This window comes from Armigeres subalbatus, chromosome 2 (genome assembly GCF_024139115.2).
Source record: "Armigeres subalbatus isolate Guangzhou_Male chromosome 2, GZ_Asu_2, whole genome shotgun sequence".
In the NCBI taxonomy this organism is placed as follows: Eukaryota; Metazoa; Arthropoda; class Insecta; order Diptera; family Culicidae; genus Armigeres; species Armigeres subalbatus.
In genome coordinates this window covers 85,089,539-85,113,204 of record NC_085140.1, presented here as the reverse complement: position 1 = coordinate 85,113,204, position 23,666 = coordinate 85,089,539, and the positions used below count along the sequence as shown (strand labels likewise).

At 38.9% G+C, this 23,666-nt stretch overlaps 2 protein-coding genes and 1 long non-coding RNA gene across 4 annotated transcripts in view; 1 reads left to right on the top strand and 2 right to left on the bottom strand.

Moving 5' to 3' along the window:
• Nucleotides 1–8,505, bottom strand: part of LOC134209650 (2-oxoglutarate dehydrogenase complex component E1-like) — a 75,172-nt gene extending 66,667 nt beyond the window's left edge. The window contains exon 1 of one of the 2 annotated variants that reach the window (XM_062685642.1): nucleotides 8,373–8,505. The gene's annotated coding sequence lies outside the window, so the exon portion shown is untranslated. Of the gene's footprint in view, nucleotides 1–7,897; nucleotides 8,054–8,372 lie in introns of those variants that run through there. The other variant, XM_062685641.1, reaches the window with a different exon arrangement.
• Nucleotides 8,506–13,821: 5,316 nt separating this feature from the next.
• LOC134214659 (uncharacterized) lies at nucleotides 13,822–15,109 on the top strand. The gene is made up of 2 exons (XM_062693979.1): nucleotides 13,822–13,940; nucleotides 13,998–15,109. The coding sequence occupies exon 2, from the start codon at nucleotides 14,004–14,006 to the stop codon at nucleotides 14,781–14,783; it is 780 nt and encodes a 259-aa protein (XP_062549963.1). The 5' UTR covers nucleotides 13,822–13,940; nucleotides 13,998–14,003; the 3' UTR covers nucleotides 14,784–15,109.
• A 6,037-nt stretch (nucleotides 15,110–21,146) lies between these two features.
• On the bottom strand, nucleotides 21,147–22,617 carry LOC134214658 (uncharacterized). Its single transcript, XR_009979867.1, has 3 exons — nucleotides 22,499–22,617; nucleotides 21,751–22,434; nucleotides 21,147–21,515 (listed from the first exon to the last, which is right to left on the bottom strand). It is a non-coding gene; the product is annotated as an uncharacterized LOC134214658 (long non-coding RNA).
• Nucleotides 22,618–23,666: the final 1,049 nt, after the last annotated feature.

Genomic DNA, 23,666 nt, shown 5'->3' with positions numbered 1-23,666 from the left:
TTAAAAACAATTGAGTTTACAAAAAAAAAACAAATAATTGCTTTGAAAACGGGCAAATGTTGCCGAAACGAAATTGAAGTGATATTCAATTGTAATACAGTTCGGACTCGATTATCCGGAGTATCGAATTTATTTTCATTCCGGATAATCGAATCACCACAAAAAAATCAAATTTGCAATTAAAAACAAAAACTTCTCGCGCTTAGTTTCATAGGGGCGTAACTGTATTGATCGATTTCTCTTAATCGATTTTATATTTTGTTAATAACTCAATTGTTTCAAAAGCTACAACCGTGATTATTGGTTCTGGTGCAAAATACAATCATCCTTTATCACACCAAACTATTAAATCATCGACAAACTAGCGAAATTTGGTACAATAATAAAAAGAAAACATCGATGAAGAGAAATCGATCAATACAGTTACGCCCCTATGAAACTAAGCGCGAGACTTGTGTTTTACTTTATTTGCAGTGGTGTAGTCAAAATTTATTTGAGAAAAACATTGATTAATCCACCTAGCGGTATCGGCGACTTTCTGGTGTATTATGGAAAAATAGTATTATTGTCAAAACTTTTGAGTTTTTAGTCCGATTAAATCTTGATGCATTGCAACTTGATGGTTGAGAACAGGTGCCAAAAAAATAGCTAGACTATTTAAGTTTTTTGTACAAAAAATAGTATGTTTGCCTTTATTTCTTTTGAGTCCATTGTCCGATAAATGATATTATCAATACTAAACAATATGCTTCAATAGGAAACAGGATTTCCCAATAAATGCAATTAGTTGGAAGCAAATAAGGATAAGGAACAGTACTGCAAAATGGGTTAGATTTTGTGCACTCAAAACCACAGACATCACCTCAATGCGCCGATCATAGACGGTGGGTATGTAATACTATGGATCTCCGAGCCATCTAAAATAATGTTAAAAATGTTAATAATTTTAAATTATCTGAATGTTAAAAATTTAAAGATAATTTGGGAGATTTCCTCTGGAAGCACGAAGGGGTCGCCGTGGTCACTACTAACAATTTGATTTTGTTGAAGTTGTTAACAAAATCTAAACTGTATGACAATCCATACACAATTTTAAAATGATTGATATAAAAAGTTTGAAGGAGGGTTGGAGGAGAGGGTTGAAAATGGTCGATATTTGCGTTACGAAATTAATGTGTAATTTCAATTCAAAACATGGCTTAGAAGCAGAATGGCACTTTTTTGCAACATCGCACGGAAAAGGCCCTTGCGAAGCTATTGGTGGCTCTCTCAAACGAATGGCAAAACGAGCAAGTCATGCCAAAGATTATGGAAATACTATTAGGACTCCTCGGGCATTGTACGAATGAGCAGTTACACAACCAGACAAAAATATCTCTATAAATTAAATTTCTGTTACATATCGAATGAGTAATACTCAACAATGGCAGAAGATTTTGGTAAACTATTTAAAAAAGAAAAAAACTATAACTGGTGCACAAAAGTTTCATTATTTTATACCAATCACTCATAATAAAATCCTGGCTAAAAAATATTCCAACTCAGATGAAGACCCAAATGTCTTCAAATTGTTCGAGTAAATTTACAAATTAATGAGTATTTTTTTGCTAAACCAATTTTAATCTTTACATTCATTGATTTATTTTCTCGGTGAACAGTTCGATTTTACAGTTCAGACAAATTCACATTAGTCCATCAAACAACACAATTCTGTAAACCTGGTCATTTGTGTGTAACATTGATATAAGAAATCTAGGAAAATATACGCCCTTTTCAAATGTTGGTCCACATTGCTTCCTAAGCAAATTTGTATACGTCCAAAATGTGTCGTTGGTTGATGATAGGCTGCTGAACCTATATTTGGCGCTGTAGGCATAAAACACGCTGATAAATTATCACTCAATATGGACATGACAGAAGTTTTTGTTAGAAAAACTTTTTTTCCTAAAATAATGTCACAGAAACATTGTTCCCAGAAAAGTTAGATAATTGAAATACCCATCTGCTGAAAAAGTTTCATCGATTTCTGAGATGAGGTTTTTTTTGTAATATCGATTTTAATTTTTAAAACTAATTTTTTTCAGTGTAGAAATCGGTTTTTAATTTTTTGAATATTTTTCCAAAAAACTTCAGGGAATTTCACGACAGTCCACCATACAACACTTTTTTGTAGGTCTTGTCATTTTAGAGTTTCATCGATTTTTTAAAAATCAATGAAAAAAAATTAGGCCCTCATCAAATGTTACTCTTGACAATTTTTGAAAAACTAAGTATGCAGAGTGGCTTAGAAATACCATATCTTTATGCCCACCAAGTTTCATTCGATTCTGAGATGGTACTGCCAACCGCTGGTCGAGTTGGCGCGAAATTCGTCATATGGGAATTGAAAAATCCAGAAAAACTATTTACGTAATTAGTCTACGACCCCTTTAATAGTTAAAAACTGTAGGAGAAGGTGAGGAGACTTATGGAAGTCTTATGGTCGATCTTCACGTCTCTGGAAGAACCTGTTTAATGATTCTGTTGCATAATTCACCCGAAGCAGTTTGCCAGTGTAAACGGAACATGTCGTCCAAGAAGATGCTGTTGCAACTAAATCGGAGAAAGTTCTAATGCTAACTAAGCCTATCGTAACATTTTTAAGTTATTTTTGTCATTTTATTGTCAGAGTCAAATCATTTTGTCAGTTTTTATGCCATTCAAATGTCTATTGTCATTATTAAGTTAATCAGTTCAGTGCGTGATTTTTCTTGTTTCGGACAGCAGAACGATCGCGCGATCGGCCGAAATATTGTGTTCTGCATTGCGCGGCCGATAAAAAAGTTAATCAGTTCGGTGTGTGTTTTCTCTTGTTTCGGACAGCAGAACGATTGCGCGATCTGCCGAAATATTGTGTTCTGCATTGTGCGGTCGGTAATAAAGTTAATCAGATCAGCGCGTGTTTTTTCGGAGTATCTATCATCGAGCAAGCGTTGTGCAGTGCATGTTTTAGTCGTCGCGAAGTAGTTAAGATATCGTATCAGTCTTCGGGAAAATACGTAATCAATGATTCCGTTTTTGTAGCATCATGAATATGGTGTCGTTCAAATGAAATTATTAGTCGCTTACCAAGGCGATTTCCAATATATTTCCTTCCCAACTAACATACTATTTCTTTCCAGTGCACTCATGGAGATGCAGAGGATTCCTCGGTCTCTTGTAGCAATGAGTGTCGAACTAATTTTCCTCCCCTTATCCTAATTGACTGTGAGGACGTGGCCGGCATCGTTATTGGTCTTGAATTAAAGAGACTACGAAGCATGTACAGTGAGAATAGCTTTCTAGTCCCGAGAAAACTATTCAATTGGTGAGCTGTCACGACTAGCAACTACGATGGGTACAGTCAATCAAGCTAAGCTAAGCTAAGCTATTCAGATGTCTATTGTCATTATGTGCACTCAAAATCTACCAAAGCAGTTTCGTACTATTCTATCATAATCACTGATGAAACAGGTCTCTGCCTGACTGCACTACCATTCAAGGGCCCAAGACACGATGCCCGTTGGATCACATGCACATGCGTAAAATCAGTGCGTCAATGCCAAATATGTGACGTGGCACCAAACAAAAATAGCACATGTTGACATACCACCACGACAGGATATGTCTTTGGTTGCTATCTCAGTGCTAATGGCGTAACCCCACCCATTGCATCAAGATCACATATCTGAGGGGAGGGACTTTCGGTGACGACTGGTTACATATGATGATGATATAGTTAAAGTAAAGTAACCAGTAAGGTATTTAAAATTTGTTGATGGGCCGCCCTCTTATTCGGTTATATTTGATGCCTTGATGTTCTGGTCAAAATTTCAGCCAAATCGGTCAACGTGATAATGTACGCAGAAACATAAAAAACAGTGATTTTCAGTTGGACGGCAAAATTTACGATGAAGAACTATGATACTCATTCAGTTATTGTAGAATTAAATACAGAATATTATGCTGAAGATTGGAGTTTATTGGGCAAAGATATTAGCATTGAAAAAGGTGAAAAAGTCTTCCCAGAAAAGCAAAAATTAGGCATCCATAAGGCGAAATATATATATTACTATTGAACGCTATAGAGTTTCTCTTAGATCAATGACTGATTTAGTTAGTTCTGGATTAATTAATATCGAGGTCTCTGGAAATTACGAGTACAATATATGCAACCAGCGTTACGATAGTTACTAACCATGTCAGAATAGCTATTCAATCCGACGATCGCCTTATAGATAGGCAGCATGACGTACAGTGCGTTATCTTTCGTTGAGTTGTCACTCAACCCATGACAACCGCTTTTGGGTAGGCAATTATTTTGTCACTGTCACGGTAAATCGCTGTGAAAAGCTGAGTAGTTTTATCTCGTTTTAAATATTGGAGTCTGGAAATATTTCCTCATAACTAAGGAAGGGTCAAAATCTCACTGTAGGTGGATTAATCTGGGTTTTTTCTTTTATTAATAACTGAACTGAACTAAAAGTTACAACCATGAATGCTGCTTCTAGTGCAAGCTGCAACTTTCCTGTATCGTCCCGAACCATAATATCTATGGTAAATTATTGAAATTGGCTACATTGATAAGAAGAAAACATCGATGAAGAGAAATCGATAAATGCAGTTACGCCCCTATGATACTAAGCGCGAGAATTGTTATATGTTATATGAAAGGAATGCTGAACACGAAGGATATTAGGCTCCCTTGATCCTCCAGCACCATATAATACCTTAAGGAAGTTTGAGTAGGAACAGTCGTTACATGCTGATTCAATGCTGATTGAATAAATAATAGAAGTACCAGACTGGAAAGAACCAACACCATTTCTAAGTATTCGACTGAATGATGAAAATTCAAGGGAAATACTGAATTTTAATATTTATTTAGAGTGCATGAAGTGTTGGGCAAATTATCTTAGGTAGTTTCAAAGAGTCATGGGATGCTTAGATTCCCGGAAATGTTTTAACTAACCGTGATTTTCAATGGATTTGTCCAGCGAAAGATCAATTCTTTAATAAGTTGTTTCCAGAGTTTTGTGAGTACTTTTAACTTTTTTACCGAACGTGTGATCTTTAGCTTTCTAACATGGTACTGAAAGATGCACGAAGGAAGTTTTTAACTACCTAAAGCTATTTTGATTTCAACAGTACTTTCCAGTGCTTTGCTTGGACCCGTGCCTTCGTGACACCGCATTAAAAACAAGGGGAAAGGGGATCAAAGCGACAAGATTTTAAGATCGTCCTGCCAAAGCGCGAAAGAAAAATTGAAAAGAGCTGGAAACATTAGATATTCCATCTCACTCTAATATTACAAACAATTCTTATCCTATTGAACTTATTAATCAGTTCTAATTGATTCATGATGGAATTGAAAAAATGATGAAATTGGAAAAATCGAAGCAAAGCTAAGAATTTTGCCATTTGTGGTATCTGTGCCGACGCCGAGTTTTCAGGCTTTCGAAATGAGTATTTGAGTAACCTTCATGGAATCGAGGTTTCATTAGTGCTGTTCAATGAGCAGCTCGAAGTAGCTCAAAGTTGTTCTCGTCCTGCTCGTTCTTTTTTGTCAACAAATGGGCATGAGCAGGACAGGGAGAAACTTCGAGCTACTTCAAGTTCTCATTGGACAGCACTATTGCCTGGATTGCCTGGAAGGGTTTTGCGTTTGCCGGCATCCTTTGACGATCGCGGCATAAGTTTTTCACATACGACGATTAAACTGAACGATTGTTCAAAGGTCTCCCCAGTGGAGGAGATTAAGATGAAATTTTTGCAATTGCGAGAGTTCGAGTGATTAAAATGAAGAAAAAACATCACTCTATTTTTTCCCACAGAGCGATTTTGCAAGAATTTTATTTAGTCACTTTAATAAAAAAAATGAACTAAGTAACTTGGATGGTTTAGAGAGGGAACATTTCTGCAGGGCTGGGGAAAGTATCCCAGAATCCCACTCAGTGCCATATGTGCCAACAATGAGGTCATGACTGAAGACGGCCTCACAGTTGAGGTTGAAATACGTAACTGTAAATATCACAAAACGTAGTGGAATTAAATGGAAAGTACTAAACTGGTTTTAGACAGTTGAAGACATTCCACTAAAAGAGCTTAAATATTTCTTCTAAAAAAAATTATTGTCCCCACAAAAATAAAGGAAATTTTTAGTTCATACAATTTGAACTAGACCGAAACATTAATGAAATCAATTTGCGTACAAAACGAATTAGCTAGGTACATATGTATATGAAATTTATATTTGTTTTTGAAATTCTATTAAAAAAAATAAACGAAAAAATAATAGTAAAGGTGTTTATAAAGGTAGTACCAGTTTGCAGCAGTGCAGCACTTCTATATTTAAGAAAATTTATTGAGCCAATCGTTCAAAATACGCCTGAAACAAAACAGAAAACAATTAGCCCTAAAACATAAAAGATGTACGAAAAGCTTTTTTTTTCAAATTGATCAAATGTGTTGGTTTGATTTATCAATAATTTTAATATTTTTAATCTTTTTTAGAAAGATGGCTGGCTCATCTATAATAATTTAAAGTTATTTTCAAGATAGTTTTCAACTTTGAGCTTGTAGTACCACCCGGTGGAAGACTATTTCCGATTCTTTCGTGAGTAGACTGCGTGGCTTACGGCGCGACGTGCAGCCATAGATACAGTCATGAGGAGAAATAAATGTAATTGTAATTGATATCCTCTTGTTTACATTAGTATCCTTTACTAAGTACAAGGATGAAACTACTTTGAAAGTCCATTGGATACTACACAGGTAACTCCAGGCTTTTTCTTTCCTGTTCGGGTGTGCCACTGCCACTGTTATTAGATCTGTTGTAGCGTTACCCGTATTCTTAGTGTTTAAGTGCATGTCGAATTACTTCATTACTATTGATATGCAATGCAGTATCGGTTTCGATACAGTTGTTGTTTTGTTTTCTCAAGAGCACCATGACAAGGTCCCGCTATTTAGACCCTTCACAGAGAGCAATCGCATTGAAAGCGCGCCCCTTATCAATAGGAAATCAATCCTTTCTTGAGAAAACAGAACAGTGATACTGTTTTGGCCATGCATTGGAGCCCTAGCCACATCCTTGTCTTGCTTCTAGAATATCACCAGTGAAACAATGAAAACCCGGGATTTAGCTCTGTCTACAAGATCATTCCAAGCAAGAGAATTTGTTCAGTAATAAGAACTTCCGTGTGTTCTTCTCACTAACATTGTTCACCAGTTCAAGAAGAGTTAGTACGTATTTAAACCCCTAACTCGATTTTCCAGCAGTCAGTTCTGCCTAGAACCGGGTACCGAGGTTCTTTAACTAATTGCTTGAAAAGTTGTTTCCGCTGCATACAGTCTAGCCTAAAACAAGAGGAAATCGAGTCTTTCAATTGTCTGCAAGGTAACATTAATTATGTTTTATTTCTGAGACTGATGTTGGTAGCGGGGACTAAATACGATGAATTCTTAATTACCACAACTTATTGCCCTAGCTAGAAAAATGGATTAAGCTAGGGCTCTGTTTGGCTTAGTTTGAATTATAATAAATAGTAGTACCAACTCTAGAAAGTACCCACCCACAGTGTACTTCTATCTTCATTGAACTAACCTCAATTATCTGCATGAAATTATTTCAAGCAAACTATGGGATTCCTTCAAATAAGTTAATGGAACTTCCATTATTTTTTATAAACAATACTAAAAATATTCCATCTGTAACACTTGCTATCAGGATAAAGTCGACCATCAAATAAAAATCGACGTCGTATTTTGTGATACTGACACATGTACAAAAGCACTTTTCTCTCCCACTTTCCCGCTGCAAACATCAGCAATATTGTAGTTTGTCGTCTTACAAAAACAAATTGTGCACAAAACTTACGGTTTTCTCCTCTTTCCTTGAACCCGATTCCTATAACATGAAAAAATCCTGAAAATCCTTGTAGAATAATCAGCAGGCCACTGCTCTCGGCAAGAATCAACTTTACTCAACTGCACGTGAGAAAATCAATAACTGCATCAAGAGAGGGTGACCAGCTAGCTTCTCCACCGCCGCAATCCCTCACACTTTGCCCACGAACCGTTACATAATCCTTGCGAGTGAAAAAAAAACGGGAACAGCCTAGACGCTTCCAAGGTCAGGGTTTTCTACGACGGTTCTTTAGGCGACAGATGCCAATTAATTTCAGCACATATCCCAGCCACCCCCGAAACACTCAATTTTAAATCACACGTGGAACACTTTATTCTCGACTTTCGAATACGGCACTGAGCGGAATTTCTGTTCTGGCTATCGTTGCACAAGAAGCTGCACACGGTCAGGAGATTTACTTCACAGAAGCAGAAAAAAAATTTACCTCGAGAACAACACAAGCACCTCACTTCAATGACGACTGACTAATGAATGATGAGCGAGCAAAGAGAAAACAAAATGAAAAGCGCTGGCGGCGGACGGCGTTGACAGATGCAGCAACACGCGTTCGAAGCTGCGAACTGAAGTCGAAAACGAAACGTCAAAAATATCGACCACGCGCTGTTTTGCTGCAAATAAAAATAAATATCGAGATTCGTAGGGGGCTCGTTGACGACATCGTGATGTTCATATAGTCACTTTAAATTAATATTTATAGTCTGGCGAAACAAAGTTTTGGAACGAAGGCTGCGAGGCTGCTATTTTGGCGATCTGACATTGCGAACGATATTTTAGTTACAAGATGAAGATTGTCACTGCGGTTCAAAGAAAAATATGAGGATTTTTATAGTTTAACATAAAGAGCATGCTTTGCTGATCTCCAAAATATTTTTATTTTGTTTGTAAACCTTTTATTTACATTTTTATACAGCAAACAAAAAACAATTTCAATCGATAGAATGACACTAACATTCACAGAATGACAGTTAGCCCATGCAGCATAAGAATAAATTTTTAGTCCCATATAAATTTAAAATAGGGGCTCCAAAAATTCTGAAAAATTGGGGTTATGCTCAGTTTTTCCTGCACGTAAAAAAATAACCTTATATGTTATGGCAAAAAACCATTCGAAAATTTTGGTCCCCGTGCATTTTAAATTGGGCCAGGATTTTGATTTTCCGTGCCCCAATCCCGAAAACATCGCATATGCAAAAATACATGGGGAAAAAATCCGCGGACCAAATTGGGTTGTTTAGGGAATAGAGGTAATAAACTATAGAGGACGCTTGTCGCTGTCGTCACTGGCGAAACATCTTTTGCTGGCGAGGATAGGGCACTAAATGTCAACAAAGGAAAAATCAGAACGTTTTGACAGATAGGTACCCAACATGTTTGGGACGATAACAAAGAAAACCGCAGCGACAATCGTCCTCTATAGTTTATTACCTCTATTGTTTAGGGGTACAGTGATCGTTCGCTAATTGGGGCACGACCTCACCCCAACTAGCGAATGCCGTTCGCTAATTGGGGCATTTTGACAAGCGTCAATGTTGTTTACTTTTTGCATTGAACAAAGGAAAATTTTACGCGCCAGAAAATATCGATCCCGCCAAACACGGAAACAAAACGTCAACTCGTTTTTGACATCACATTCTGACGTTTAGCTGCTTTTTAATTGGGTTTCGCCCCAATTAGCGAACCCCCAACTAAAAAGCGCCCCAACTAGAAAAACCCCAATTAGCGAACGTTCACTGTATCTATGTTTTTACATATTCTGAATCTGCATAAAAACTGAGGTAAATTGTTGTTGTTAGTTTTTTATTCAATGTATATATAATTCTCAAACCCCAATTGGGTTGTTTAGGGGTATATATGTTTTTACATATTCTGAATCTGCATAAAAAACTAAGCCTAACCCCAATTTTTTCAGAATTTTTGGAGCCCCGGAACTATTTTTAATTTCCATTTTAAATTTATATGGGACTAAAAATTTGTTCTTATGCTGCATGGGCCAAATGTCATTCTATGAATGTTAGTGTCATTCTATCGATTGAAATGGCTTTTTGTTTGCTATACAAAAATGTAAATAAAAGGTTTACAAACAAAATAAAAATATGTTGGAGATCAGAAAAGCATTCTCTTTATGTTAAACTATAAAAACTCCATATTTTTCTCTGCTCAACAACCCAATTTTTCAGAATTTTTGGAGCCCCGGAACTATTTTTAATTTGCATTTTAAATTTATATGGGACTAAAAATTTGTTCTTATGCTGCATGGGCCAACTGTCATTCTATGAATCTTAGTGTCATTCTATCGATTGAAATGGCTTATTGTTTGCTGTATAAAAATGTAAATAAAAGGTTTTCAAACAAAATAAAAATATGCTGGAGATCAGCAAAGCATGCTCTTTATGTTAAACTATAAAAAACCTCATATTTTTCTTTGCTAAACAACCCAATTCCCGAGGTGTGAGGCTACCTTTATGCCACCTAATGAATGATCCCATATCAAAAAGCTAATAATATTCATAAGTTAATGAAAAGTATAAGTTTTGGAATGTATGTGACTAATGCGATGTATATATTTTTTTTCTTATATTGTGTCGCCAGCACTAAATTGTATTCCGACTTCCGACGTTTTACTTCCGAACTTAAGCCCCAAACGCAATACAACGGAACGGCGACGGAAACGGAAAATTTGACAGTTAGCCCATATATTTTCTGTCAAATTTGCCGTTTCCGTCGCCGTTCCGTTGCATTGCGTTTGGGGCTTTACTTCCGACATCATGAACGTCAGAACAAAATTTGAATTTGCTACCAAAACATTGTCGGAAGAGCGTTCGGAAGTGTGGAAATCGACTTCCGAACCTCAATTTAGTGCCAGCGACGTTGTCAGCGACAAAACAAGCTCGATACATATCATTAAGCGCCTGCTTTGGCAAAAAAGTATTAGAAATCTTAATACTAAATAACATTACATTTTTTCACGTGTGCAGATTCAGAATATGTAAAAACATATACTGCCGCTAACCGCAAGTCGAGCACATCTGTATATGGGGCTCCATATACAGATGTGCTCGACTTGCGGTTAGCGGCAGTATACCCCTAAACGAGTTTATAACATTCCCCAGGAAACCATACCCCAGAAAACCATATTCCCCAGAATGTACCATTCCCCAGAAAACCATTTCCCAGGATGAAACATTCCCCAGAATGCACCATATCCCAGAATTTTTTTATACCTTTAAAAGATTCTTGCAATGAAGAAAAAAGATTTTGACAACTAAAAAACTGGAATAAAAAGAATGGCTCGGGAAAAAAACTACAAAGAAGTACAGCTCAATCTGATATAATATATTTATTATGTTATACAAATAGTTGTCCTTAGTCTTTAAACTTAAACAAATGAAAATTAGAATATGGTCCATGGTTTCGCCGTGCGGCGCAGCTTAGTCTTGCTGCTCATGATCGCTGGATGGCTCTACCACATCGATTTTTGGAACGGTACTTATGATCCTGCTTATGAGTTGCTTCGTGACTTTGGCCTTATGCTACGTTTTGACAGGGCAAGTGAGTTGAAGAACTCAGTTGAATTCAATTGACTTGCCAAAAGTTGAACTTGTTCAACTTTCTTTTCATTCAAGTGAGTTGAATGAAGATGTTTAGACATTCAATTCGGGTTCGATTCAAGCGACTTGCTCAATTCACTTGCCTTGTCTAAACGTAGCATTACAATCACCTTTGCATACAATAGAGCTTAGTTGACCAAAAAATGCTATGACAGTTTTCGAAACATTTTCACGCTTAAAATGTTCGACCGTGTACTAGAAATGTATTGAAGTCATTCCAATTTTTTTGAGTTGCCACCTGTTATAAGCCTAAACTATAGATAGTAGAATCTATAGATGAGCGAAAGCATGGCTGAGTCGATTTTTTTGCCCGTGCACACGCGCATATGACGTCACAGCCCTTAACGTTTCCTTTGAAATCGTGACGTCATGCTCGTTTGGAGACACGTTTGACAGTTCGTTTGGAGACAGAGGATTTATTTTCGCTCATCTATATATTCCACTATCTATAGCCTAAACCAAAGGACCTTACTCGATGTGCTTCAGTAAAGGTGCGGGCGGGCGAAGTGATACGTCACGTCTGTTATGAAAAATGTACTGAGTATGCCAGACGTGACGTCACCTTCGGTTGCCATCGGCCATCTTCGGCAACCCAGCTGAGAGTTTCTCCATTGACGAATACATAGACCGAAATGTCCGGTACAAAGCCATCCAAAAATCGGGCACCATGTCTTCTTCTTCATTTTGAAGAAAATACCCCTCGTGGGTGACGAATTACATTATAAATATTTTACAAGCGCTGACTTACCCCTCTTGACGTTTTGACAGTTTCTCTGTTTGTTTTTCTCCCTCACCTTGCGACGTCGTTTCGGTTTTGCATCGTACATAAATCTCGGGTACTTATTCAAAAGGACGTATGTGATTTTACAAGCAAAGATTCAAAAGTCGATTTGTCCAATCTGATGGCACTCCCAATGCAAACCAATACACCACCAACATGTAGCCGAAAGCTTCTCCTATAGGAGAAGCCTTCGGCTACCTGTTGGTGGTGTTGGTTTGCGTGGGAGTGCCATCAGATTGGACAAATCGACGTTTGCATCTTTGTTTACAAAGTAACATACGTCCTTTTGAATAAGTACCCGAGATTGTGTGGCTATCAGATCGATTACTCCAACGCGTGCTTCAAGTTAGAACAATTGTTTTTTCTGTGAAAATGATTTCTAATTCATCATCGAAAATTGATAAAAGTAAGGTCGCAACCGAAAAGGTAAGATTGTATAACAGAAATGCCAGAGTGAACAATCTATTCATCTCCACAAACATCCTAAACTCAAAACATATCTTACAGCCAAAAGCCGAAACAACGTCGTCAAAGAGCAAAGAACGTCCATACAAACTGCGACACGTTCGGAGCGATTACCGCGATTACCATCAGAAGATGAGTCACATTCCGCTGTACTGCTATTTATGCCGGTTACAGTGCAAAGATGACGACCGTTTCGCCAAACACATGACGAAACACGGGCGCATATTTGGTTTCATTCGTCAGGTTGATGACTACCTTCTGGAGGAACCGAGTTTCGCCGTGCGTTTGGACTACCGTCCCGATTACGCCAGAACGCTGGTGTACGTGCGGAACGTGTCACCCCCATTCGGTGTTGCGACTCAGCATGGTCTACATCCACCTGGCAGACGGTCACATGAAGATGCTGATTGAAAGCGAGATGCGCTTTCCTTGGGGTACGGTTTCAAAGTTTTGCTTCGACGGTTGCCTGCTTTCGGAACTGGATAGAAGCTACGGACTGATATTGGTTGGACTGGCGGACTCAAAGACAGAAATATTGATCAAACAGTTGTATAAGCACGACTTTTCAACGAAATCTAAATTTGATGGCGCGAAGCAACTGCTGGATCAGTTGGCTAAATTCAAGGAAGAGGGCTTGAATAAGGGGAACTATATTGAATATTTAAATGTACTGAACCAGATAGAGGACTTTGATATTCAAATGGAATATACTAAGTACAAAATCGACTAGTGCCCGGTATTTCAGAGAAGTACTATCGTTTGTCGGTATGTAAAAACAAGCGTATTATTTGTATAATCCAATTTTATTTTATTTTTATATGCTTTTATATTCGATTTGTAGATCGATCAATTTCAAACGGCACCCACCCTTTTGAATGATGACTGCACGGTAAGGATGATCATTCCCAGCGAGTTGGAACCCTGTAGCTTTCTAGGAACTATCCATGAGATCAATCCAGATTACATGTTGATTCATGTAAACACCATTCTTGAACCGTCTCCAACCTACACGATTGTGTGAATGCAGTCGGCTCTTATTTCAGCTGGAATACTATGTCCTATCTTTGGTGAAGGAAATTTACTTTGAAAAAACATTGTTCCCTAAGCCACCGATGGAAAAGAAGATCATATACGAGAGGTGAGTTGTGTTACAAAATGTTCGAACTCAAATGATGCAATACAGTGCGTTTTACAGTTTTCAATGGTTCAACAAATATGTCGCAACAAATCACGCGTGCGAAATATCGTGAATCGGACTTCGTTCCCTGCTCCGTACATATTATTTGGACCACCCGGTACTGGAAAAACTTCAACTATCGTAGAGGCAGTTTTACAAATTTGGAAACTTCAACCAAAAACCAACGTTCTCGTATCGGCAGCTTCAAATTTCGCCTGTGATGAATTCACCACGCGCCTGCTGGAATTCATTCCCGCCACCGATGTGTTCCGTTTCGTATCCTTCGTATCGATTTTGCTGATAACGGAACAACACCATCGTTCTCAAAGAGCAGTGGAGGTTTTGAGGAAGGTGGTGAGTATCGTTGCGGCCCCGACTACGAATATCCGGAAGGCGGTGCATCATACGAGGAAAATTCATCGTACGGCTATGGTGGAAGACCGTTCCGCGGACGTGGTGGTTTCCGTGGCGGTTTTCATCGTGATGGCCCACCGCACCACGGGGACAATGATGAATGGCGTCGATCAGGAGTCGATGGCAAATATGATTCACGCCGTCGTTCGTGAACCAGGAATCAATAGATCTCGCTCCCGTTCACCGAGGCGACGCAGTTCGGCTGATTCTGATTCGTCTTCTTGTATGAATGGCATGTTATCGAATGCAAGAACGTTACCAGAAGTGGCACGGAAATCTACCACAGTCTGGCAAGGGGCGCTGATTTTGAACACTATTCCTCGCCAAGTTGCACCTAACGGACGGAGACCACGAAATAGTGGACAGCCTGATGAAGGACGAGGAAGGTAAACACCACCTCGTATTACTCAGCGACTACGCCTCGATCAACCCAAGTTGGAAAATGTGCAGAAGCGCATATCGACGTCATCGTCGCACGCAATCTTCCTCGGCCTGCCGGGATCGACGTCATCGGTAGCATCGTCGGATGATGCCAGCGTTCAGACGCGTCCACTGCGTAATCTCGTGTCCTACCTGAAGCAGAAAGAAGCGGCCGGCGTTATATCCTTACTCAATAAAGAAACGGAAGCAACCGGTGTGCTCTACTCATTCCCGCCATGCGATTTTTCGACAGAATTGTTGAAACGAACATGTCACAACCTCACCGAGGGGGGACTGAAGGAAGACCATCTGGTAATCGTGGTGGTCCGAGGAGGAACAATCCTCTGAAGTGCCTTCTTTCTGGTATTGCAGCAACTAGTCCATATTGGCACAGCATACAACATGGCTGGTCTAAAAATTTGTTTGTAAATCAAAAGTTTGTTCTTAAGACAAAGTTTTGATTTTCTGTTTATAAGTGGATATAGGCACTTAATATATTTGTTACATTTGGCTTGAAGGCCTTCAATGTGATTTTTAAAAGTAATTTTTGATCTAGCAGAAGTCCTAAATATTTAGAATTCTGATAGTTTACCTGCAGTGAGCGATCTGATAAATAATTTTGGATCAGTTTAATAGTTGGTTGGTTGTTTGCTCATTGTTTGTTGGTTGCTTCATTGTTTGTTGGTTGATTGATTGGTTGCTTGATTGGTTGCTTGATTGGTTGGTTGGTTGATTGTTGGTTGGTAGAATGATTAATTGGTTGGTTGCTGCTTGATTTGTTAGTTGATAGAACTGTTGAATGGTTGGTTACTTCACAGTTGATTGGTTGCTTGATTTGTTGGTTATTTGGTTGATTGGTTGTTTGACTTGTTGATTGATTGGTTGGTCGGATGGTTAGTTGATTAGTTGTTTTGTTGGTTGCTTGAATGGATGATTGTTTGGTTGCTTGATTGTTTGATTGGTAGCTTGCTGGAATGGTTGATTAGTTAATTATTCAGTTGATTGATTGGTTGGTTGATTAGTTGATTGCTTGATTAGTTGGTTGATTGATTGTTGGTTGGCTAATTAGTTGATTAGTTGTTTTGTTATTTGGTTGATTGGCTGGTTATTTGATTGATAGGTTGGTTGATTGGTTACTTGATTAGTTGGTCGGCTGATTAGTTGATTAGTTGTTTTGTTGGTTGCTTGAATGGCTAATTGGTTGGTTGCTTGATAGATTGATTAGTTGGTTGTTTGCTTGATTATTGGTTGGCTGGTTGATTGGTAGCATGCTTGAATGGATGGTCGTTTGATTGATTAGTAATTTGGTTTATGGGTTGCTGCTTGATTTGTTAGTTTGTAGAATGGTTGGTTGATTCGCTGGTTGGTTGGTTGCTTGATTGGTTGGTTGATTGGTAGCTTGCATTAATTGTTGGTTGCTTGATTGTTGGTTGGTTGCTTAACTGGTTAATTGGTTGGTTGCTTGATTGATTAGTCGGCTGGTTAGTTGAGTAATTGTTTTGTTGGTTGCTTGGTTAATAAGTTGATTGGTAGCTTGCTTGAATGGTTGGTTGTTTGATTAGTTAGTTGATTGATTCGTTGGTTATTTGGTTAGTTGGTTGCTGCTTGATTTGTTAGTTGGAAGAATGGTTGATTGGTTGGTTTCTTTTTTGTTTATTGATTACTTGATTGGTTGGTAATTTGGTTGATTGGTTGCTTGACTGATTGATTGATTGGTTGGTCGGCTCGTTAGTTTATATGTTGTTTTGTTGGTTGCTTGAATGGTTGATTGGTTGGTTGGTTGAATGATTGCTTGGTTGATTGGTAGCTTGCTTGAATGGTTGGTTATTTGATTGATTGTTGCTTGATTTGTTAGATGGTAGAATAATTGATTGGTTGGTTGATTGCTTGCTTGATTGGTTGGTCGGCTGGTTAGTTGACATGTTGTTTTGTTGGTTGCTTGGTTGGTTGATTAGTTGATTCGTTGCTTGATTGATTGGTAGCTTACTTGAATGGCTGATTGCTGGATTAGTTGGTTGGTTATTTGGTTGATGGGTTGCTTTACCGTTTGATTGAATGGTTGGTCGGCTGGTTGGTTGATTAGTTGTTTTGTTGGTTTCTTGATTGGTTGATTAGTTGATTGATTGATTGATTAGTTGATTGGTTGGTTGTTGCTTGATTTGTTAGTAGGTAGAATTGTTGATTAGTTAGTTCCTTGATAGTTGGTTGTTTGGTTGCTTCATTGTTTGTTGGTTGATTGATTGGTTATTTAGTTGATTGGTTGCTTGATTGGTTGGTTGGTTGATTGTTGGTTGGTAGAATGATTAATTGGTTGGTTGCTGCTTGATTTGTTAGTTGGTAGAACTGTTGAATGGTTGGTTGCTTGATTGGTTGGTTAATTGGTTGATTGGTTGTTTGACTGGTTGATTGATTAATTGGTCGGCTGGTTAGTTGATTAGTTGTTTTGTTGGTTGCTTAAATGGCTGATTAGTTGGTTGCTTGATTGGTTCATTGGTGGCTTGATTAATTGGTTGGTTGCTGGAATCGTTGACTAGTTAATTATTCAGTTGATTGTTTGCTTGATTGGTTGATTGATTAGTTGATTGGTTGATTAGTTGGTTGGTTGATTGTTGGTCGGTTGCTTGATGGGTTGATTAGTTGTTTTGTTGATTGCTTGATTGGTAGATTAGTTGGTTGGTTGCTTGATTTGTTAGTTGGTAGAATCATTGTTTGATTGTTTGGTTGCTGCTTGATTTGTTAGTTGGTAGAACTGTTGAATGGTTTATAGTTTGTTGGTTGCTTAATTGGTTGCTTCATTGTTGGTTGGTTGCTTGACTGGTTGATTGTTTAGTTGCTTGATTGGCTGGTCAGCTGGTTAGTTGATATGTTGTTTTGTTCGTTGCTTCAATGGTTGCTTGGTTGGTTGATTAGTTGATTCGTTGCTTGATTGATTGGTAGCTTGCTTGAATGGCTGATTGCTGGATTAGCCAATCAAGCAACCAATCAACTAAATAACCAACCAAGCAACCAACAAACAATGAAGCAACCAACCAACCAATTAAGCAACCAGCCAACTAATCAACAGTTCTACCAACTAACTAATCAAGCATAACCAACCAATCAATCAATCAATCAACTAATCAACCAATCAAGAAACCAAAAAAAAACAACTAATCAACCAATTGATTGTTAATCCAAAAAACCAGCCAATCCAACCAACCAATCAGGTTATTTGATTGATTGGTTGCTTGCCTGGTTGATTGATTGGTCGGCTGGTTAGTTGATACTGTTTTGTTCAACCGTTCAAGACGAGTTTAGGACTCTCCATTTAATTCCACCAATTATTTTGATATCTTTGCAGATACGTATTTCGACCTCAACTGTGTTGTCGTATTCAGTGTCTCGTACTTGACTCGACTGTTTTGATGCTTGCTTGATTAGTTCGTAAGTTGGATAATTGATTGGTTGATTGGTAGATTGCTTGATTGGTTGGTTGATTGATTGGTTGATTATTTGGTTGATCGGTTGATTGATTGCTGCTTGATTTGTTAGTTGGTAGAATGGTTGATTGGTTGGTTGGTTGCTTGATTGTTGATTGGTTCTCAATCTTACCAACTAATCAGGTTATTTGGTTGATTGGTTGCTTGACTGGTTGATTGATTAGTTGCTTGATTGGTTGGTCGGCTGGTTAGTTCATATGTTGTTTTGTTGGTTGCTTCAATGGTTGCTTGGTTGATGATTAGTTGGCTGGTTGCTTGATTGCTTGGTTGATTGGTAGCTTGCCTGAATGGCTGATTGCTGGATTAGTTGGTTGGTTGCTTAATTGGTTGGTTATTTGGTTGATTGTTTGCTTTACTGGTTGATTGAGTGGTTGGTCGGCTGGTTAGTTGATTAGTTGTTTTGTTGGTTGCTTGAATGGTTGATTGGTTGGTTGCTTATTTGGTTGGTTACTGAATTAGTTGATTGATTGGTGGTTGGTTACTTATTTGGTTGATTGGTTGTTTACTTGATTGATTGGTTGTGGTTATTTAGTTGATTGGTTGGTCGTTTCGTTATTTGGTAAGTTGTTTAGTTGATTGGTTAATTAGTTGGTTGCTTGCTTGATTAGTTGGTTGGTTGCTTGATTGTTTGGTTGATTATTTGGTTAATTGCTGCTTGATTTGTTAGTTGGTAGTATGGTTGATTGGTTGGTTGCTTAACAGGTTGATTGATTGGTTAGTAAGCTGGTTAGTTGATTAGTTGTTTTGTTGGCTGCTTGGTTGATTGATAATAAGTTGATTGCTAGATTGGTTGGTTATTTAGTTGATTGGTTGTTTCATTGGTTATTGGTTGGTTGCTTGATTGGCTGTTTAGCGTCCCACCTAACACCAGGACTTGGGCTTGTGCGCTTTGAGCGGCACACGGTCGCTTTGGCGGAGCCTACTTGCGGATACATGCAGCTTTTTATAGAGGTTAAACAGGGCCTACTGTCAAACCCCACCACATCCTAGGCAGGCGCCATAACTCGCAGATGGCCTGGGGAGGGATCGTCAAGCCCTTGGACATAGTCCCTGCTGCCCCCGATCAACCAACCCATCAACCAACTAACCAATCAATCAACTAACCAATCAAGCAATCTAGCAATCAACTTATTAACCAATCAACCAAGCAACCAACAAAACAACTAATCAACCAACCACCAAGCAACCAACTAATCAACCAGTCAACCAACCAACCAATAATGAAGTAACCAACCAACAATCAAGCAACCAACCAATCAACCATACTACCAACTAACAAATCAAGCAGCAACCAACCAATAAAGTAAGCTACCAATCAACCAAGCAATCAAGCAACCAATCAACCAACCAACTAATAAACCACCAAGCAACCAACAAAACAACATGTCAACTATCCAGCCGACCAACCAATCAAGCAACCAATCAATCAAATAGTCAAGCAACTAATCAACCAAATTACCAACCAATCAAGCAATCAACCAACCAATGGGTGAACTATACATATAATCTCGAAAAAGTGCACATACGTATTTATGGGTGAATTGATTTTTAAAATCTTTTTGCTTGAAATTATTATTCTACGCATAAAATACAAAAATTAAATATCAAATATTGTATTGCGTTAACTCTGGTTTTATTACAGGCTCTATAGAGATAATACATTTCAGCAGTTTTTCTTGCCGAATACATGAACAGTTCAGTTCATCAGTTACTGATGGCAGCATGGATGATAGAAGTGTCGCCGGAAGAACTTTGAGTATCTCTCAGCCTCATAAAAGCAATCCCAAGTAACAAAAAAAGCTTTGTAGAAGTTTGACGGCATGCCATACCGGAACCTCGACCGGAACTGCAATAGGGTTTCTGACGGTATGGCCGTTTGAGGAAAAACTCTCGGCTGGTACGAAGATCTGAAAAAAATAACAAATCCTAAAATTACACTATTCAGTTATATTTTTTTTACTAAATAACCTACCTTTCAAATAAAAATCTGCGATCCGATCGTTATTTCAGCAGCATATCAAAATAGCTCTTGGAACGAAAAATGATAACAGCATCCAATTCGTGTCCATGCCCTCTCTATGTTGAACGACTCCCGGACTTTACCCGGCCTCCGTCATGGCCATTTCCTGTAGATGACAGTTCCGGATCGGCAAGACCAGCAAACATATATATTGTAATGAACGTAAGAAAGTTTTTTTTTCTGTTGTCCGAATGTTGTCGATGTGTGTTCGGTTGGAGCTTCTATTAACCCACGGTATACCGCACTATTTTGTCACTCGGCCATGGGAATTTCGCAAGTCCGAAGTGCCGTCATTGCATGCACCATTCGAGTGGTTGTAGGATGATGAATTGTTCTGTTATTTTGCGTTTAATAGGATGAAGCACAAATGTTTGCCAATTCTTGTGGAGTGCTAGAAGCTGCCAAATGGGAATTGATCGGCCACGCGCGGTCTCATGGGCGAAACTGTGTCGATTCCGCTGCACTAGTATAGCTTCATAATATGTATGTTTGAGAGTTTGGAATCAGACGTCACAATTTTTTGGTTATTTAATTCACAGAAATAAATATTTGTACTTTTCGTACGAATGGTCATCGTCACATTCCAATGATGTGGTTGAATCCCTTCTTATTAAAAGAGACCGAAGCCCCCGACGACCGAAAGTCGTCCTCCGATTCCGACTCTTCCTTCTAATCTTCAGCAGGAGCGGCAGCAGCACCAACGGCAGAAGCACAAGCATCATCAGCTGGAGCGGCTCTACCAGCTGGTATCGACAAGAGCTTCTCGCGACCGGAGGCCATCAGTTCCTCCACCGACTTGCCCTTCAGGTCGTTGACCACCTTAGTGAGGCGAGTCGAATCGGCCTCGATACCAACCGAGCTCAGGATCTTCTCGATGTCGGCACTCGATGGGCTGGCGTTGCCGCCGAGGACAGCCAGGAGGTTTGCAGCCTTTATATTGTCGGATGCCTGATTATTGCTGCATTACTAGCAGCGAGGGAACATCATTCATGGCACCCAATATCAGAACTGATGGAAGCAATTCCATTCCTATCAGCTTCTAATCTGTGAGGTGGATGAAACATCAATTGTAGCAAGCCGAGGATCACAACTGGGTGAACTTTTGATGGCATGCAATTCCGGAACTGGTGACTTGGCTGAGGGTACTGTAGATGGTGGAAAGATTGATGGAAATGGAACAGTTGCGACTGACCGCACCGAGACCTGAAAAATATCAAAATAAATTCCTTATTAGGTATTTCATTAAATTGTAAAATTTCAACTAGGGTAAGAGTGTAAGTTCAAATATTTTCACAATGTTTGTTTAAAAATAATTGTTTAATAACTTTATGAAAATACGGGAACTTAAACTGTTTTAAAGAAATAATTTTAACGGAGGTGGGCAAAAAATTGGTATCAGGGTGATTGTTGGGTGTTATACCCTACCTATACAACTTACCAATCCGTTGACAAATCTGTGATCCGGATGTTATTGAAACAGCAGCATTGAATAGCAGCTTTTGGTTCAAAAAGCAATAACAGCCTACCTGGCTCACGTTTCATTTCTCCTCTGTCTTGAGCTGTGCGCCGTATGTTCTTCTTGACGGCCACTTCCGGAAACAACAAGACTAGGCCGCAATCAAATTGTATCCAACATCGAAAAGATCTTCACGTTATCCGGGAATGATATTTTACGTCCGGTTGGACCTTCCAGACCGGACCGCGCGATTTCATCGGTCTTGGTTCCATTCGTCTTAGGTGCCGTCAATGTTTGCACCCGCACACTCTGTTTTTCTTATTCGTTAAAAGACCACTGGTTTACTGTTGGGCAATTGGGCCTGTCGTGTGGGAATCTTTAATATTCTTGACACATCCATGGAGCTCGGAATTGTAGAACTGCGACGGTTGCTGGCGGATTCATTGATTCCGTAGCTGGCAAAACTGCGACAGTTTCTGGTGGATTAATCGATTCCGTAGCTGGTAACTTTCGATAATGTCAGCGATTCGCAGAGCTGTGACAATTCCCCACCGATGGTTCGGGAGCTAGTTTACCTTTTAGCCATCCGTCAATCGTCGCCTACGAGGTTGATGTCCGACAGCTGCTGATGCTGGTTTTGATTTTCCAGAAGTTCCAAACGAAAAGCTGTATATAGAAAATCAATGGTATTAAAATATTGCAATTCTACTGAAATACAACAAATAATTACCTCATATCAAGAACTTCACTGGGATCTATTTATATACATTAATATTTGTCGACCGCACCTGTCTACACTGCATGGAGGATAAAAACATTAACAAACTCGTCCCGATTCATTGATTTTTGAATCAGAAACAGGAGGTAAACAAAAATGGAAATGACAACTGTTGTCAAACTGACGTGATTTGAATTGAGGGGCTTCTCAATGGTCGAGTGATTGTAATAATTGTAATCCGTCACTCCCCAGGGGTATATAGTGGTGCCCGAAAAAATGGCCACCACTCCGTCTATGTATTCGTCAATGGTATCATCGTGTTAGCCTCATGATATACGAATGCAAAAATGGTAACTTGGCTTAGAAACCTCGCAGTTAATAACTGTGGAAGTGCTTAATGAACACTAAGCTGCGAGGCGGCTCTGTCCCAGTGTGGGGATGTAATGCCAATAAGAAGAAGAAGAAGACTCAGCGGTAAAATGCGACGAAAATTTTCGATTTTCGTATGCCGAAAGAGCGTTAGGCAAAGATAATATTCAATGAAGAACCCGGAAGAGGTTCATCGAGGAGGATATTAAGGAACTTTTTTCCAACGTTCTCGTCACAACAATTTTCTCAATTTCTTTCACTGCTGCTGGTTCCATGAACGATTTGTTGAACGTTCTTAACGTAGTTCCTATTGAGCAATTAACCTGTATTCAGCTTTTTAGTACTTTTGGAACTATTGAACTTTACTTCATTCGTAGTTTGCATTGGAACTGATGGCAGACTGAAAGTACTTTAAGGAAGATCCATAAAGTACGTCATGCAGAAATTGGCGATTTTCAACCCCCCCCCCTTCCCCCTTCGTCACACTTTTTGTATGAAAATTCTAAAAAAATTGTATGAGTCGTCACGCTGCTCGGAACCCCCTCCCTCCCCTCTAGGAGCGTGACGTACTTTGTGGATGGCCCCTTATGATTCATTTAGTCTCATTTCCCGAATTAAACTTAACAGTTGCAGTTCAAATGTTAAACATATCCCTGCGAGCAGGGTTATTCGATAATTATTGAACTGGGCGCGTTCGAAATCCGGGCTTTTGTGATTTGTGCGGTCGGTGAGTAAATAAATTAGTGCATTATTGGACGTATTCGTATTAGGACCCCTAGCAGCACACATGTTTCTCATTGGTTTCTGCAGC

Bases quoted from the DNA above. Each gene is read 5' to 3' on its own strand.
- LOC134214659 (XM_062693979.1), top strand. From the start codon at position 14,004: ATGGTTCAACAAATATGTCGCAACAAATCACGCGTGCGAAATATCGTG.